Raw genomic sequence first — 16,678 nt, forward strand, 5'->3', positions numbered from 1 at the left:
GACGAGTCATTTCAGTCATTTTAGGCGGCAGCTTTTTGATTCAGATTGTTTGTGTATCATTGCACACCATTCTTGGGAGTGCAGAGCGCTGGGTGATTGAGTTTTAGGCTTAGCTTGGTGCTCAGTCCTTTTTATACAAATCCACTATAATATGCTTTCTATATTACAAAGTATATTATACCGCGGATTACACCCCTATATAGTGCACACCTATACCAAATAAATTGCAGCCCTTGAAATGGCTTTTGTGGACATTAACAGAGCGATTTGTGTCACTTCTGATCTCTGTCCCTGGAGCACACTGGATACCTGTCCCTAAACTGAACAGAAAATGTACACCTATACGGAATAAATTGCAGCCCTTTAAATTACTTTTGTGGACATTAACAGGGCGATTTGGGTCACTGCCGATCTCTATCTGTCCCTGCAGCACACTGAATGCCTATCCCTAAACTGAACAGAAAGTGTACACCTATACCAAATAAATTGCAGCCCTTTAAATGACTTTTGTGGACATTAACAGAGTGATTTGTGTCACTGCCGAGCTCTATCTGTCCCTGGAGCACAGACTGGATACCTGTCCCTAAACTGAAAAGAGACTGTAGTAGACCTATACCAAATACTATACCAGCCCTGAAAAGGACTTTTGTGGATCTTAAAAGAGCTATTTGTGTCTGGCAATCTCTCCCTGATGAACACAGCAGACCTCTCCCTACGCTGACAAAAAGCAGAATGTGAAATGGCCGCCTGCTCTGGTCTATTTATAAGGTAGGGGGCATGTCCATGTGCTGAAATGTTTCAATTGGCTGTTCCGTTCCACCTGATGGCTGTGTCATGGGTTGAAGTTCTCCCCAATGTAAACTAATATGGCTGCCGCGAACAACGTCATGTGTTCGCAAAATTGGTGGGTAGCGAACAAGCAAAATTTGCCGCGAACCGCAAGGCCATCTCTACTGGCCGACACTTACTTCTATATCCTGTGAATGCCTAATGTACCTTCAGCCACGGAATACAACATTCTTCGCTGTCAGGTAAACCCATGTGGGCTAATTTTTGGGGCCTTTCATGGCCTACACTTGCTTCTTTATCCTGTGAATGCCTAATGTACCTTCAGCCACAGAATACAACGTTCTTAGCTGTCAGGTAAACCCATGTGGGCTAATTTTTGGGGCCAATATTGGCAGACACTTACTTCTGTATCCTGTGAATGCCTAATGTACCTTCAGCCACAGAATACAACATTCTTAGCTGTCAGGTAAACCCAAGTGGGCTAATTTTTGGAGCTTTTCATGGCCGACACTTACTTCTGTATCCTGTGAATGCCTAATGTACCTTCAGCCACAGAATACAACATTCTTAGCTGTCATGTAAACCCATGTGGGCTAATTTTTGGGGCCAATATTGGCCGACACTTACTTCTTTATCCTGTGAATGCCTAATTTTTCAGACTGGAATTGAAAATCAATGGGTCTGTAAGGGTTCCGCCAAATTGTTGAATGGATGCGGACCCATTTTACAGATGTGTGAATAGACCCTATATGTATTTGACATGTATTTACCGTCTACTGTCAGTTCTGGCTGATTTATGAAAAAAATAAAAATAAGTTTTTGCTGTAAAAAAAAAAATGTTTAGGTCAACTTTTCCAATTGCAATACTTCTGTTATGACATTGTCCATGTGCTGGAACTATTTGTGCACAGCTAGTACGTCTTTTGTGGCTGCAAACATGACCTAAAGGTTTTTAAAGTTCACCTCCCATTAAAGTCAATGGGGCCCGCCGCAAACTCGCCGATGTTCGCCCATCACTAGTTACCATTCCACATGCAATTTTAAAGCATGTTATGATTGGTATCTATATACATTGCATGACATCATCTTTTTTATTTAACCAACAATTAAGTGTAGTTTTTCTAAATAAAAATAATTGCTTTGAACAACCACTGCACAAATATTGTGTGACATTAAAAAGTGCAACGTCCACCACTTTAATCTCTAGGGCCACTGCTTTAAATATATATACTGTATATATATATATATATATATATATATATATATATATATATATATACAGTGGTGATCGAAAGTTTGGGCACCCCAGGTAAAAATTTGTATTGATGTGCATAAAGAAGCCAAGGAAAGAGGGAAAAATCTCCAAAAGGCATCAAATTACAGATAAGACATTCTTATAATATGTCAACAAAAGTTAGATTTTATTTCCATCATTTACACTTTCAAAATAACAGAAAACAAAAAAAAATGGCGTCTGCAAAAGTTTGGGCACCCTGCAGAGTTAATATCTTGTATTGCCCCCTTTGGCAAGTATCACAGCTTGTAAACGCTTTTTTGTAGCAAGCCAAGAGTCTTTCAATTCTTGTTTGAGGTATCTTTGCCCATTCTTCCTTACAAAAGTCTTCCAGTTCTTTGAGATTTCTGGGCTGTCTGTCATGCACTGCTCTTTTAAGGTCTATCCATAGATTTTCAATTATGTTGAGGTCAGGAGATTGTGAAGGCCATGGCAAAACCTTCAGTTTACGCCTCTTGATGTAATCCTCCATGGATTTCGAGGTGTGTTTAGGATCATTATCCACTTGTAGAAGCCATCCTCTCTTTAACTTCAGCTTTTTCACAGATGGCATCAAGTTACCATCCAAAATTTGCTGAAATGTTATTGAATCCATTTTCCTTCTACTCTTGAGATGCACCCTGTGCCACTGGCTGCAATACAACCCCAAAGCATGATTGATCCACCCCCATGCTTAACAGTTGGACAGAGGTTATTTTCATTAAATTCTCTGCCCCTTCTTCTCCAAACGTACCTTTGCTCATTCTGGCCAAAAAGTTAAATTTTAACCTCATCGGTCCAAAGAACTTGTTTCCAAAATGCATCAGGCTTGTCTATATGTTCATTTGCAAAGTTCAAACGCTGGTTTTTGTGGTGAGGACGTAGAAGAGTTTTTCTTTTGATGACTCTTCCAGGAAGACCATATTTGTACAAGTATCTCTTTATAGTGGAATAGTGTACCACAACTCCAGTGTCTGCCAGATCTTTCTGGAGGGATTGTGCAGTCAAACGTGGGTTTTGAATTGTTTTTCTCACAATCCTGCGAGCTGTTCTGTCTGATATTTTTCTTGGTCTTCCAGATCTTGCTCTAACTTCCACTGTTCCTGATGACTGCCATTTCTTAATTACATTCCGAACAGAGGATATTGACATCTGAAAACGCTTTGCTATCTTCTTATAGCCTTCTCCAGCTTTGTGAGCGTCAACTATTTTCAGTTTCAGTTTTCTAGGCAACTGCTTAGAAGATCCCATGGTGCTGATTGTTGGGGCAAGGTCAGATGAGTCTGGGCATTCAAAACCTTTGAGATTGACATCACCTGGTCTTCCCAGACGATGATTGAGAACAATCCATGACACTGGCAGGTCTCAGCCTTGCAAAGGGGGCTATTAATTCTGCAGGGTGCCCAAACTTTTTCAGACACCATTGTTTTGTTTTCTGTAATTTTGAAAGTGTCAATGATGGAAATAAAATCGAACATTTGTTGACATATTATAAGAATGTCTAATCTGTAATTTGATGCATTTTGGAGATTTTTCCATCTTTCCTTGGCTTCTTTATGCACATTAATACAAATTTTTACCTGGGGTGCCCAAACTTTCGATCACCACTGTATATATATATATATATATATATATATATATATATATATAAATAATATTAGAGGGTTCTAAGTAATTGTCTAGCAAAACAAATTATTTTACATAAATGAGAGAAATGTCAGAACTGTCTTGGTTGGCCTGGGAAGGCCCCTTTCACACGAGTGGTCCGATCGGGTCTGCCTGTCCATTTTTCAGGTAGACCCAATCAAACCCTCTATTCTTTTCTACGGAGTGGTGGATGTAAATAGACTTGTGTGTGTTTACACCTGCCTACCTCCAATCCTATCCAGCAAAAACACAAAAACATTGAAGGGGATCCGTTCCCCTCCATCTGGCCAGATTAGATATGAGGGCAGTCGGGTGTAAATGGACAACTGGTAAATTTACATCCAAATCCCCATAGAGCAGAGTGTGTATCAGCTGTGTCCTTGTCAACTCTGCAAAAGCAGAACGTACATGGACCTGTCATCCGCAACGCTCCGCTCATCTCAGCAGGGGATCAGCAGACAGATCTCCTGCTGAGAAAAACGGATCCAGCCTGTGTGAAAGGGGCCTCAGGGTTGCGTGCAGTATCAATTCCAAATTTTGGTTTTCTCTAACTTTCATTACCAGCATTCTACAGGACGAGAAGAGGGAGTACCTTTCCCTAATACAAATTTTGGCTTTACTTACACTTTGAAAAAGAGAGCAGGGTCTGAGACTGCTTTATAGGTAACACACCTCCATCCCTATTCGTACATAAAAAAGAAAAGAAAAACGCCCATGGGACTTTAAATAAGGTGGGTACCATAGGCCATAAATACTGCATTTTATTTTGTCATACAATACACAGTAGACAGGATCAAACAGCAAAAATACAAAAAAGTATACATATAGGTCCATAACAGTATAATTTGCATATTAGTACATAAACATCTTGAGGCTCAATGCATTTCGTGAGATTCGACTCACTTCTTCAAGAGCAGAAGCGTATTTGGTCTATAAATATAATACAACATAGTATCAAAATACAATGCAGTAATCATAAAAAAAAATTATTTTAAAATGGACCTACAGTAATGGCGGATAAGTACTCACATTGGCTGTGCCGGGATTAAAATAAAATTGAAGAAGTGAGTCGAATCTCATGAAATGCATTGAGCCTCAAGATGTTTATGTACTAATATGCAACTTATACTGTTATGGACCTATATGTATACTTTTTTGTATTGTTACTGTTTGATCCTGTCTACTGTGTATTGTATGACAAAAATAAAATGCAGTATTTATGGCCTACAGTGCCCACCTCATTTAAAGTCCCATGGGCGTTTTTCTTTTTATTTACTTACACTTTAATTTATGTCCTACAGAAAAAAAATATTAGCTAAAAAGTGATTGGTTAATATAAACAAAAAAAAGTAGGAAATCAATGTAATGGCATCAAGCTCAGAGAGAGCCTTACAAATTTAATAAAGTATTTTTTTCCAGTTCCTATTATATTAATAAATGCCATCTTGTACAAGTGAGGAAGCGGCACTGGGCAGTTGCTTCAAGTGTAAGCATCTCATAGTCACCTTTAACCACTTCCCGCAAACTGATGTTCATGTACGTCGGCTTGAAGAAGTGGTTGTACAGGGGTGATGCCTGCATCAACCCGGTACCATTTTAGAGCCAGCGGTGGGCTTTCAGGAGATAACAACTGATGCGGCTCAGCAGCCGCTCGGCTGTTATCCCAGTGAGCGGGAGGGGACGTCCTCTCCCTCCCACCTTCTTCCGCGGCTCTGCCCGGATCTCCCGTCCCACCGGGGGGACCCGAGCAACCAGTCAACACGCCTGCCGGATGGTTGGAGTCCGGATTTGGCTTCGATCGGGTCTACGATCATGTAAGAGATGTCACAACGTCTTGTCCGCTTTACTCGGTTGCCAATGGCGCCGATTTAAAAAAGTGTCAGTATTCCAAAATGCAGATTTTGGCATTTTGAATACTTTGAAGTGCAGTGGAGGGGTCTTTTAGACCCCAGATCCACCCATAAAGAGTACCTGTCACTGCCTATTACTGTCACAAGAGATGTTTACATTGTCACAGCAATAAAAATAATCAGATTTAAAAAAAAACAAACAAAACAGTGTTAAAAATAAAAAATAAAATAAATAGAAAAAAAAAAATTTAAAGCACCCCCACCCCTGTGAGCTTGCGCACAGAGAAAAAACATGCATACATAAGCTGCGCCTGCAAATGAAGACGGTGTTCAAATCACACAATCATTTTAGAAAAAGACCTCCTTTGTAACTCTAAACTGGTAACCATTAAAGATTTTTAAAGGGTCGCCTATGGGGATTTTTAAGTACTGTAGTTTGTCGCCATTCCACCAGTCTGCGCAATTTTAAACCGTAACATGTTAGGTATTTATTTACTTGGCGTGACATCATCTTTCACATAATACAAAAGAAATGGGCTACCTTTAGTTTATTTTCTTTTAATTCAGTGAAGTTTATTTTTTCAAAATAAAATTGCTTTTGAAAGACCGCTGCACAAATACTGCGTGACAAAAAATATTGCAACAACCGCTATTTATTCTCCAGAGTCTTTGCTAAAAAAACTATATATAATGTAATTTTCCAGCAAAAAATACTGATTATAACTTGTAAACAACAAGTGTCAGAACAAGGCTTGGTCCTTAAGTGGTTAATAGCGTTAAGCACATTTTCTGTCAATTGTTATTTTATCTCTTGATAGTTCTCATTAAAATGTTGCATTAGCAAAAATAAATATTACATTGGTTTGAATTCATTATTTTCCCACAATAACTGAACAAGTTAAGATAGAAAGCCTCTATTTCTTATAAATCAGAGTTTTATTTTATGAGTGGGTATCATGGAATGACTCTTATTTCCTTAGTAGACATCCCACAGACTTTTTAGGAGTAAAAATGTGAAATAATCTTAATGTATTGACTGTGTCCTCATGCACACTGGGCGTTTTTACAGCTGCTGTTTTGGGCCTCAAACATTTTTTTACCTGCCTCTAAACTCCCCTTAATGTTATCCCATGTGTTCATGCACACTTAGGCTTTTATCCCCTTTTTTTGGAAGGAGAGTTTAGTGGCAGAAAACAAACCCTCTGCCAGCGTGTTCTGGAGCAGCAGCGTTTTGGCAGAAAAAAAATACTGATAGCTCCTAAATTCTACTAAACTCTGCTAAACTTTAGTGTCCAGCATTTAGGAGAGTTCTTTTTTTTTTAAGCCGAAGCCGCCGGCATCCTTAACAAGGAATGATTAGCTGGTTGTTAAGGAGCCGGACGAGAAGCCAACCGCCGCGTCCTTAAAAATAGTCAGCAGAGTTCCCCACTGACAGCTGAATGTAAAAAATGATGCCAGCAAAAAAAAAGTAAACACAATGGTGTTGGGGTTCCCCCTAATCCATATCAGGCCCTTTGGATCTTATATGAATTTTAGGTAACCCCACTCCATTATTTTTTAAAATGACTTTTTAGGTGTGATATGGATTTTGAGGGGAACCCCCATGCTAAAATGTAAAAAAAAATGGCATGGGGTCCCCCCAAAATCCATACCAGACCCTTATTTCAAGCTAGCAGCCTGGCATGCCAGGTAAGGGGGGCGAGCGAGCGCCCCTCCCTCTTCAACCATACCAGGCCACATGCACTCAACATGGGGGGTGCTTTGGGGCAGGGGGGCTCTGCCCCCCCAAATCACCTTGTGATGGGGACAAGGGCCTCTTCCCTACATTCCTGGCCAGTGGTTGCGGGGTCTGTGGGCATGGGTCTTTTCGAAATCTGGATGCCCCCTTCAACAAGGGGCCCTCTGATCCTGCCCTCCCCATGTGAATGAGTATGGGATACATAGTATTCTATACTCATTTACCAAAAGTTTTTGACAAGCCCTTTATAAAAAAAAAAGGTCTCCGGTGTAGATCCACCATTAAATCATTTGTCACAATGCCCACCGCTACCGATGACCCAAAAAACACTTTTTTGGTGCTCCATACTCATTAACACCAGGGGGGGGGGCCTGGATCTAGGGGCCCCCTTATTAAAGGGGGCTTCCAAATTCGGATAAGCCCCCCAGCTGCAGGCCCCCACAACCACCGGCCATGCTTTTTACATTTTGCCATTGGGTAATACTTAAAATCCATACCAGACCCATAGGGCCTGGTATGGATTGGGTGGGGGGGGGGGGGGGACATGTCATTTTTTTCAAATTTTTTTAATGCCGGCAATGATTCTTTTTACATTCAGTTGTCAACAGCTGACAACTGAGGAATCATTCATTGTTAGGTCCTTAAAAACCAGTGAATAGCTGGCAGCTCTGCTCTTTATCACTGAAGCTACTAAACATAGCTTACACACTAGGGTAAACACTGCTAAATGCTGGCAAAAAACGCTAAAACATTCACGTTTTTTTGTCCAGCATTTCTAAAGCAGTTTTTTCACATTATAGTGTGCATGAAACCTTATATACGAAATGCCATATAAAACTATAAAACACTTGAAATACTCAGAAGGTCTATGATATCAAACCCAAATTAAACAAAAATAGAAAGAAATAAAAGTGATCGATAGATTAGCAAATAATGCACGGGAAGGACAATGCCATATGCCAAAGGATTTCTGAGAATAAACACTGAAATCTGCTAGTCTAATATTATCTGCTGTGCCAATTTGACAGCTAAGGCTCCGTTCACATATTGGCATTCCGGATCGCCGTGATTCGGGATAACGGATAGAATCGCAGCGATTCCGCCCGTGATTCCGAATAGCGGCAAATCATGGACGCCCGCTATTCCCGTCACTTCCAATGGCACCCCAAAAGCGGCATGATTTTGCCACAATTGGCACCCAACTTCTTTTGGGCGACAGGCGTCCCGCAATTCTGTTTGCGCGATTTTACCACGATTCATCGGGCAACATTCACGGCAAAATCGTGCCGCTTTAAAGGTGCCATTGGAAGTGATGGGAATAGCTCAGTCTTCCCTCGATTTGTTGTGATACAGGATCGCGGGCAGAATCACAGCGATTCTGCCCATGATCCGGGACGCCAATATGTAAATGGAGCCTTAAGGTCTGTGGTCTCAGAAAGCGTATCAGGTACAGTATATCATTATTGACTAACAAATAGTATACATAAGAAATACTTACAGTTTTGCTTGCACCGAGTAGATCTGCAAAAGGATCAGCCCAACACATAAAGTCCAGAGTGACATTATGTGATACAGACCAGCCAATACTTGTTTGCTAGGAATAGCTTTGTGGCTGGTCTTATATTACTCGTATGATTGCGTGGTTGCAAGGCTGGACATTGACCACAACAAATCAAATATTTGTTTGGGGTCACATCCAGACCTGTGTAGGTGTTGAGGGGAATTGGAAGATAGGTCATTTGAAATTAGTTGGAATGAAAAAATAGATGGGATTAAATTAAAGAGGAATTCAAATTCATACAATGCCATTTTCATACAAATCTCAAGTGCTGGAACCTCCATCTTTCAATAAACATTTTGTGAACATATAAGCCTGCAAGGTATTGAAGCTTCACTCTCTGTTTATCAGCAACCTTAAAGTCCAGTCTATTTTGCTTCACTCAACCTCCTCAGTCATAACAGGATTACACATTCAAAAGTCTTTGGTGACTTGTTACCAGGCCAGCATCTAGAAGCATCAAATGTTAACTTGGTGATGACATGGTTTCCTTAGAAAACAAAGGGTTAATTTCATTGTTAGGGTTAAAGCCCAATTCCAGCTTTTAGTGTTAAAAAAATACTCAGACCTTTTTTTAAATAACTGGCGGCATAACTGGCCTTCTTTTTAATGTATTTTTATTTAAATATTATACATTTTTACATTGCAGAGAATACATACAAAAAAAGTGTGTCCAATAAAAAAAGTCAGAAACAATGTAAAAAGTCACATAGGTGATTACAATAGACTTTTTCCCCTTATTTATAACAGTAACATGAAAATGGATCGTAGAATGGACAATAAATTGAAGATGCATGTACTTAATTGAAGATTTCAGTATGGGTCAAGAATGAATTGAAATAAATAAAAAAAAAAAAAAAAGAAGGGGATATGGTTTGGAAGGGAAGTGGAAAAAAAAAAGCAATTGATCCAAATTGAAAGATATCCAGATCTATATATATATATATATATATATATATATATATATATATATATAAAACATACCATAAAGGTGGTAAGTGATATCAGATTATAATCATCAGAATGGGGGGGACCATATGTCTGGAAATGTTGTGGTAGTCCCTTTGAGAAAGCTGGTAAGATTTTCTATATGTTCAATATCATGAATTTGACAGAACCATTGCCATAATGGTGGCTGGTAAAGAGGACTTCTATAGTACTGGGATGCAAGATCAGGCGGCATATACTAAATGAATAAGGACTGAATTTTAGTATGTTTTGAGAGAGTAATTTAGGGGTACGATACCAGTGAGAGACTGACTTTTATCCAGATTTCAGGTATTGATTACTTATAGACAAGCAAATCAATAAGACAAGTATTTTAGATCTAGCCTGTGGTGTGGTGTAAATTTTATATTAGAATCTTGTTCCCATTGATCCATAAATCTGGGAGCTTTTTGTTTTATATCAGAAAGTAAGAGTTTATAGGAGATTGATAGGGCATGGGGAAGGGGACCTGTTGCCATGCATTCCTGTTTAAACGTTGTGAGTGAGCATCCAAATAATTTGGCATTTGGTAAAGACCGTAGAAAGTGTGAAAGTTGAAGGATCTGTAATGGTCCTATATAAAAGAAAGAGGGGTCAGTTGACATTTAAGAGTATGTAAGCCAAGTAAAACTATGTATAAAGTGAAATGCCAGACATTTATTCTTAGCCATAAGTCTACTAAGTGTGCTATTTTGTCTTCCCGGAGTGAATTAAGAATGGTTTAGAATTGGTAGGAGTGGAGAGGGGTCTAATGGTGAGCCTTTTTCTGGTTGAATTGCATCCAACATTATTCCACCCACATACTGTGAGTATAGGGCGTCATGGACATTGACTTGCCCCCTTGCAAAAGCATCACCAGAAAGCCACTAATTGCCATGTTAGCACTGACATATTAATCACATGGCTTTGTTACAAAACTATTTCTATTTTACGATAATTTCCCCAAAGCAGTCTACATGGGGAAAAATGAGGCTACTTTTAATTAAACATTAGTGAATGCTTTATTGGTGGTTTTGCTGTGCAGTCAAATTCTGCAATTCCAGGAGCATCTCTGAAGATGTTGCATGTCATGCCGGTGGTCAGGTAGCCAGTCAGGCAACCTGGAGAGCCTATCCCAGGACATCTCCCTTGGGCCTTGGCCACAGGATTGGTGAGCATGCACTTGCCCATCATACAGATACGGAGAAACACTGCATGCAGACAACGTTGCCCATCTTTTGCCTACAACAGTAGAATGCTTGTACTCACCCCCTGCCAGGCAACAACAGTGTTCATTTTGCTTCAGAGCTCTACAGTACACTCTGCATCACCCTGCTTGCCAGTACAGCTTCAACATACCTTGTTTACCCTGCCAAACAGGACAGCTAAGTGCACCAACAAAGAACATGGCCTTCTTCCTTTTAAAAACTACATCCTATTCCCCTCAAGGGATTAAAGTCACTGGTGCCATGCGGGCCCATACATACACCCAGGACTTAGGATAAGTTAGTGTTACATTACATTCCTTATTGTGCTCTTGTGGTTCATTGGGACTGTGGTGTCAGGGGAGAGAAGGAAGTAGTCTGACACAGTCTGGGTCCTTCTACTGCCCTTCTCCTGCCTGCATCCATAGAGCTCAAATTTAAGTGATACTAAAGTCCCATTTTTTTTTTTTGTTAAAAATGTTATACTTGTGGTTTTGCACAGAGCAGCCCAGATCTCGGATCCCTCTTCAGTGCTCCTGGAACATTCCTGCTGTTGAGTGCCCCATAGCAAGAAGCTTGCATTGGGGGCACCGGAGCCAGGTCGCAGCTCCCTGTGTTCATTCAGAAACTGAGTCATGGCCCTGCCCTGCCTCCTTTCTCTCCTTATTGGCCCACTTTGATTGACAGCAGCGGTAGCCAACGGCACTATACTGCTGTCTCAGCCAATGAGGAGGGGAGTCCCAGACAGCCGAGTCTCTCATGCAACATTGATGGATCGGGATAGGGCTCAGGTAAGTATTAGGGGGCCTGAGGTGGCTGCTGCACACAGAAGGCTTTTTATCCTAATACATAGAATGCATTAGGATAAAAAAAACCTGTCCTTACAACCACTTTGAGTATAGTTTCTGGTTATCTTGTGAAGTATTCTTATTGTACTAAATTATTTTTGTGGTTGTTCCTGCTTTCAGGGTTATTCGCTTTAAAGAGTCCCCTGAAAGTAGCAGGATAATATTGTTAAATTTCTTTTCAAATATTTTTATTAGGGTTTTCAAAAATAAAAGGTACAAAAAAACAATAAAAAAAAGGAAAAAAAGAAAAACAGTATTTGCCATATTATTTAAGGAGCGACCACACATTGCAACGTACTGGCTTAAATTGTTACATCACGACATATGTTACATTTAATATTTAGCACATTCACATACTTAATTTTGTCTCAGGAAGGGCGCGATTCCCACAAGCTCCGACACCCCAACTGGGAGCAAACTGTGTCAATGGGTCATGGGAGAAACACCATCCCCAACCTTCTCTTTTTCATTTCATTTTAAACATTTCATAGCAGTCATTACAATCATTATGCCGCAGTTCTTATAGGCCTAAGCTCCCTGAGGAGGAACAATCCATCGCATTGTCGAGTAGGTATCAACAGCAAATGGGGAATATAAGCAGGAAATAGAAATAAAGAGGCGTAAAAAAAAATAGGGAAAGAGGGGGTATTTAAAGAAAGAGAAAGAAAAGAAAAAAAGGAAACCGAGAAAAAAAGAAACAAAGGGAAGAACATATCTATATATAGAATACAAAGTATATTTGTACACCACTGAACAGCAGCGCTCCTGACATCCTAGAGATTACTATGTCATTATTATGAAGTTCGGGAATCTAAGAATCCTAATTGGGAAATGTTTGTATCCAACAATTCCATGTATCTTTGAAACGCTTCACTGAGTCTGACCTATAGGTGAAAAACCTTTCATGCTGGGCTGCAACATGTACCCTATTGATGACTTCTGACACATTGGGGATTTTATTTGTTTTCCAATAGGAAGTAATAGTCACACGAGCTGCTGTAAAAATTTGAGCGATTCGAGTGTGGAATTGTTTAGGTATTTTATCTATGGTTAGTAGTAAAAGGTCTAGTTCTGGAGATGGGGCTATAAAAAATCCTGTGGTGTTGGAAATTAGTTGGAAAACACCATTTCAGAAGCTCCTAAGACTTTTGCATCCCCATAGTATATAGGTAAGATTACCTACTTCACCACATTGTCTCCAGAATTCTGATGGAGTATCAGAATAAATCTTGGATATATTATATGGGGTAAGATAGCTTCTATGTAAGGTTTTCAAATAGTTATCCCAATGGTTCACATATTTAGATTTGAAAGTTAGAGTTCTTGCCCTGTTCCATTCTCATGTATCGAAGGTTCTACGTAGATCCTTCTCCCACGCTAATATATTCACAGTTCTGGAGAAATTGTTGTTACTCTGAAAATGGGAATAGAATTTTCATATACCACTTTTTTTTAAATGGGCGTTCTTGAAGGGCATCCCAAATAATATTGTCAATTTCTAAACTAAAAATTTCATGTTTGGATAAAAAGTGATGGATTTGAAGGTGGGTGAAGTCGCAGCTCATAGATACCATTGGAAAGTCCTTGATATAATTAACAGCAGGGTCGAACTTTAACAAATGGTAGAAGGAATTCTAAAACCATTAATGGTGTAGGAATTATTTGCATTGTATGTAGTGTGTTAGCTTTTGTGTGGATAGATTTCCAGGCCTGGAGTGAGACCTGGATTGAAGGGAAAGCTGGTAACTCTATAGGAATGCCAGTCAAGTAAGCCAAGAGTAAGGAAGGTAGATCCCTGTTTGTTATTGCGGCTCTCTCTCTATAAACGCCAAAAGATGTTCTGCGGGAGTGTCGAACCATGCGTGAATTTGCTCTAGTAAAACCGATTTATGGTAAAGGTCTAGAGTGGGAAGACTAGCTCCCCCTTGATGTTTAGGTTTGAGTAGAGTAGAGAAGGGAATTCTGGGCATTTTTCCTTGCCAAATGAAACGTCTCAATAGGGAGTTTCTCAGGTGAAAGAATCTAGGTGGGAATACGATTGCAATGGTTCTAAAATAATAAAGAATTTTTGGGAAAATCAGCATTTTAAACGCTGCAATGCGACCCATCCAGTTGAGCTCAAATTTCGCAATGTTTGCAAGTTCTTGTCTAATTGTAGATAGGAGGGGAGTGAAGTTTGCTTCATATACATCTTTGTTGGGGACGCATAAGGTTATACCAAGATATGTTATTTAATGGAAATCTTGCCTTTAGGGATAATAAAGATGTCTTAGAAATGCCTACCGGTAGAGTAGATGACTTTGTCATGTTTAGTTCTAATATGACGCATTGTCAAAGTTTACGATTATCTCCCGAACTGCTGTCAGGAAAGACACAGGATTGGTGAGAGTCAGGACAACATCGTCCGCGAATAGTCCAATTTTGTGCTGCTTGCCCACTACTTCAATACCTGACACCTTCAGACTTGATCTTATTGCCTCGGCCAAAGGTTCCATTATTAGAGTAAAAATTAAAGGGGAAAGGGGGCACTCCTGTCTTGTGCCATTCATAATACAGAAGGCATCTGAGACAACATTGGAAGTGTAAACATTTGTTGTAGGGTTAGAATAGAGTGTTGAATTGGCCGAGAGGACAAACCCCCGGAGCCCAAATTTGTGCAGTGTGGCCCTCAGGTATCCCCAGTGGACCCTATCAAAGGCTTTTTCGCTGTCCAGAGCTAGGAACACCGTAAGCACCTTGCACAATTTGGCTACTCTCAAGAGGTTAAGCATGCGGCGGGTGCCATCTGGGGCCTGCCTAACCTGTACAAATCCTACCTGGTCTTCCTTGATAAGGGTTGGGGTTATCTTAGCCAATCTGTTAGCAATCACTTTGGCGTATAGTTTCAGGCCGTGTTAAGGAGAGAGATTGGATGGAAATTTTGTGGGCAATCCTACATCTTCCCTGGTTTGGGTAAAGTAACTATGGTGGCCTGCAGCATTTCTTGAGGGAAAGATGCCAAGGAGGCAGCTTGGTTAAACAGTTTAGTCAGCTGTGGTGTAAGAACTTCTTGATAGGTTTTATAATATTTGGCTGTAAAGCAACCGGCTCAAAGAGATTTATTATTAGGCATAGATCGGATAGCAGCCTGAATCTCAGCATCTGTTATAGGGGCATTGAGCTCTTTTAGTGTGTCTTCTGGAATGGTCGGAAGAGACATAGTGTTTAAGAAAGAGCTAATGAAGGGTTCAGATGGTTGGGTAGTTGAAGGGTCCAATTTGAGATTATATAGGCTGCTATAGTATTTTCGGAACACAGTGGCTATTTGATTTAGTCTCTGGATCTAGTAAAAATGACAGTTTGGACTTAAGTTGCCTTTGTCAGATGTAAATTACTAGAAATTTGCTAGCTTTATTGCCTTGAGAGTAATGTAAGGCCTTAATAATCATAATCAGATATTAGGAATTTTTAAATTTCTACAAAGTTGTAGTTCATGGGCTGTCTGAGAAGAAAGGTTAACTTTATGAGACTCAAGCTGTCCAATTAAACAAAAGATTACACATCAATTTAGTTCTGTTTTTCTTCTCTCTAGCTGCCATTTGCAGGAGGAGGCCCCTCGTAAATGCTTTATGCGCACACCATGTAGATGTGAAAGATACATCATGGGTGCAATTCCTTGAAAAGAAGTCTTTAATATCCCGTCTCAAATCCTCACGAAATGGGAGTTTCGAAAAAAGAGCAACATTATTCCTCCACATGTACGTAGCGCTAGTTAAGTGCTTTTCCTTAATCTTTATAGAAATTGGGGCATGATCTGACCACCTGACACCTTAGTCAGTAATTGTAAGTTCATCACAAAAAGGTCAATCCTTGTGTACAACCTATGTGGTGTGGAGTAGTAGGTATAGTCTTTCTCGTTAGTGTTAAGACATCTTCATACATCGTATAGGTCTGAGTTATGTAGGATGGGTTGTAGAAGGGTACGTGGATTGCAAGACTGAGACGTAGAGTCCAAGACATTGTTAACCACAGCATTGAAGTCCCCACAAAGAAGTAGTAATCCCTTGCAAATGTGGTTGATTTTTTTCATAACCTTACGTAAGAAGAGCAATTGGTGGTCATTAGGGGCATATATATTTGCAATGAAATAAGTGGTGTTGTTAATGTCACAAACAAGAATGACGTATCTACCATTTGGGACCGCAACCAAGGTATGAGGGGTAAAAGATAAAGAATTTTTGATGGCTATCAGAGTACCTCTTTTTTTTACCTCTGCGTTTGCTGAAAAGATGTGTGGGAACTTCCTGTGTGAACATTTGGGGGGATTACTTGCCTTCAAGTGCTTTTCTTGCGCACAAAGCACGTCTCCCTTAAGGTTTTGTGTCTCTTGCCATAATGCCCTTCTCTTGTAAGGACTATTCAAACCATGGGCGTTAATAGAGATGACTCTAAGTCTCATTGTGAAAGGGGAGAAACTGATGTAGGTGGTTGACTGAATAACACTGAGGATTTATGAGCAACACAGTACCTGAACAGAGGTCCTGATTCAGACGACTCAGAAATTGTGGGCGTCAAAGAAGATCTTCAAGAAGGAGCTGCCAGGATGTTAGTATGAGGCCAGTGGTGACAAGAACTGAAAGAAAACTATTAACAGATAAACAAGATCCAACAGTCAAACAAGTAAAAAATAAGAGAACATTCTCAACAAGCGGACTAAGTCACATTTTCAAGTTGGGGAAAATGCTCAACAGAGCACAGAGTTCACCGTTTTCATGTCCATACCCATCACCGCATTCACTCCAGTGAGTTGAAAAGTGGGCATAAG

General features: G+C 40.0%; 1 protein-coding gene across 1 annotated transcript in view; it reads right to left on the reverse strand.

The window, feature by feature from the left end:
• Positions 1–8,918, reverse strand: part of LOC309564225 (alpha-2-macroglobulin-like) — a gene marked incomplete at its 3' end in the record, with an annotated part of 271,806 nt that extends 262,888 nt beyond the window's left edge. The window contains 1 exon segment of the mRNA XM_082268852.1: positions 8,796–8,918. Coding sequence (XP_082124978.1) covers positions 8,796–8,860 — 65 coding nt within the window. The 5' untranslated portion in view covers positions 8,861–8,918.
• Between the last annotated feature and the right edge of the window lie 7,760 nt (positions 8,919–16,678).

This window comes from Pelophylax lessonae (genome assembly GCF_965119305.1).
Source record: "Pelophylax lessonae genome assembly, chromosome: 9".
NCBI lineage: Eukaryota > Metazoa > Chordata > Amphibia > Anura > Ranidae > Pelophylax > Pelophylax lessonae.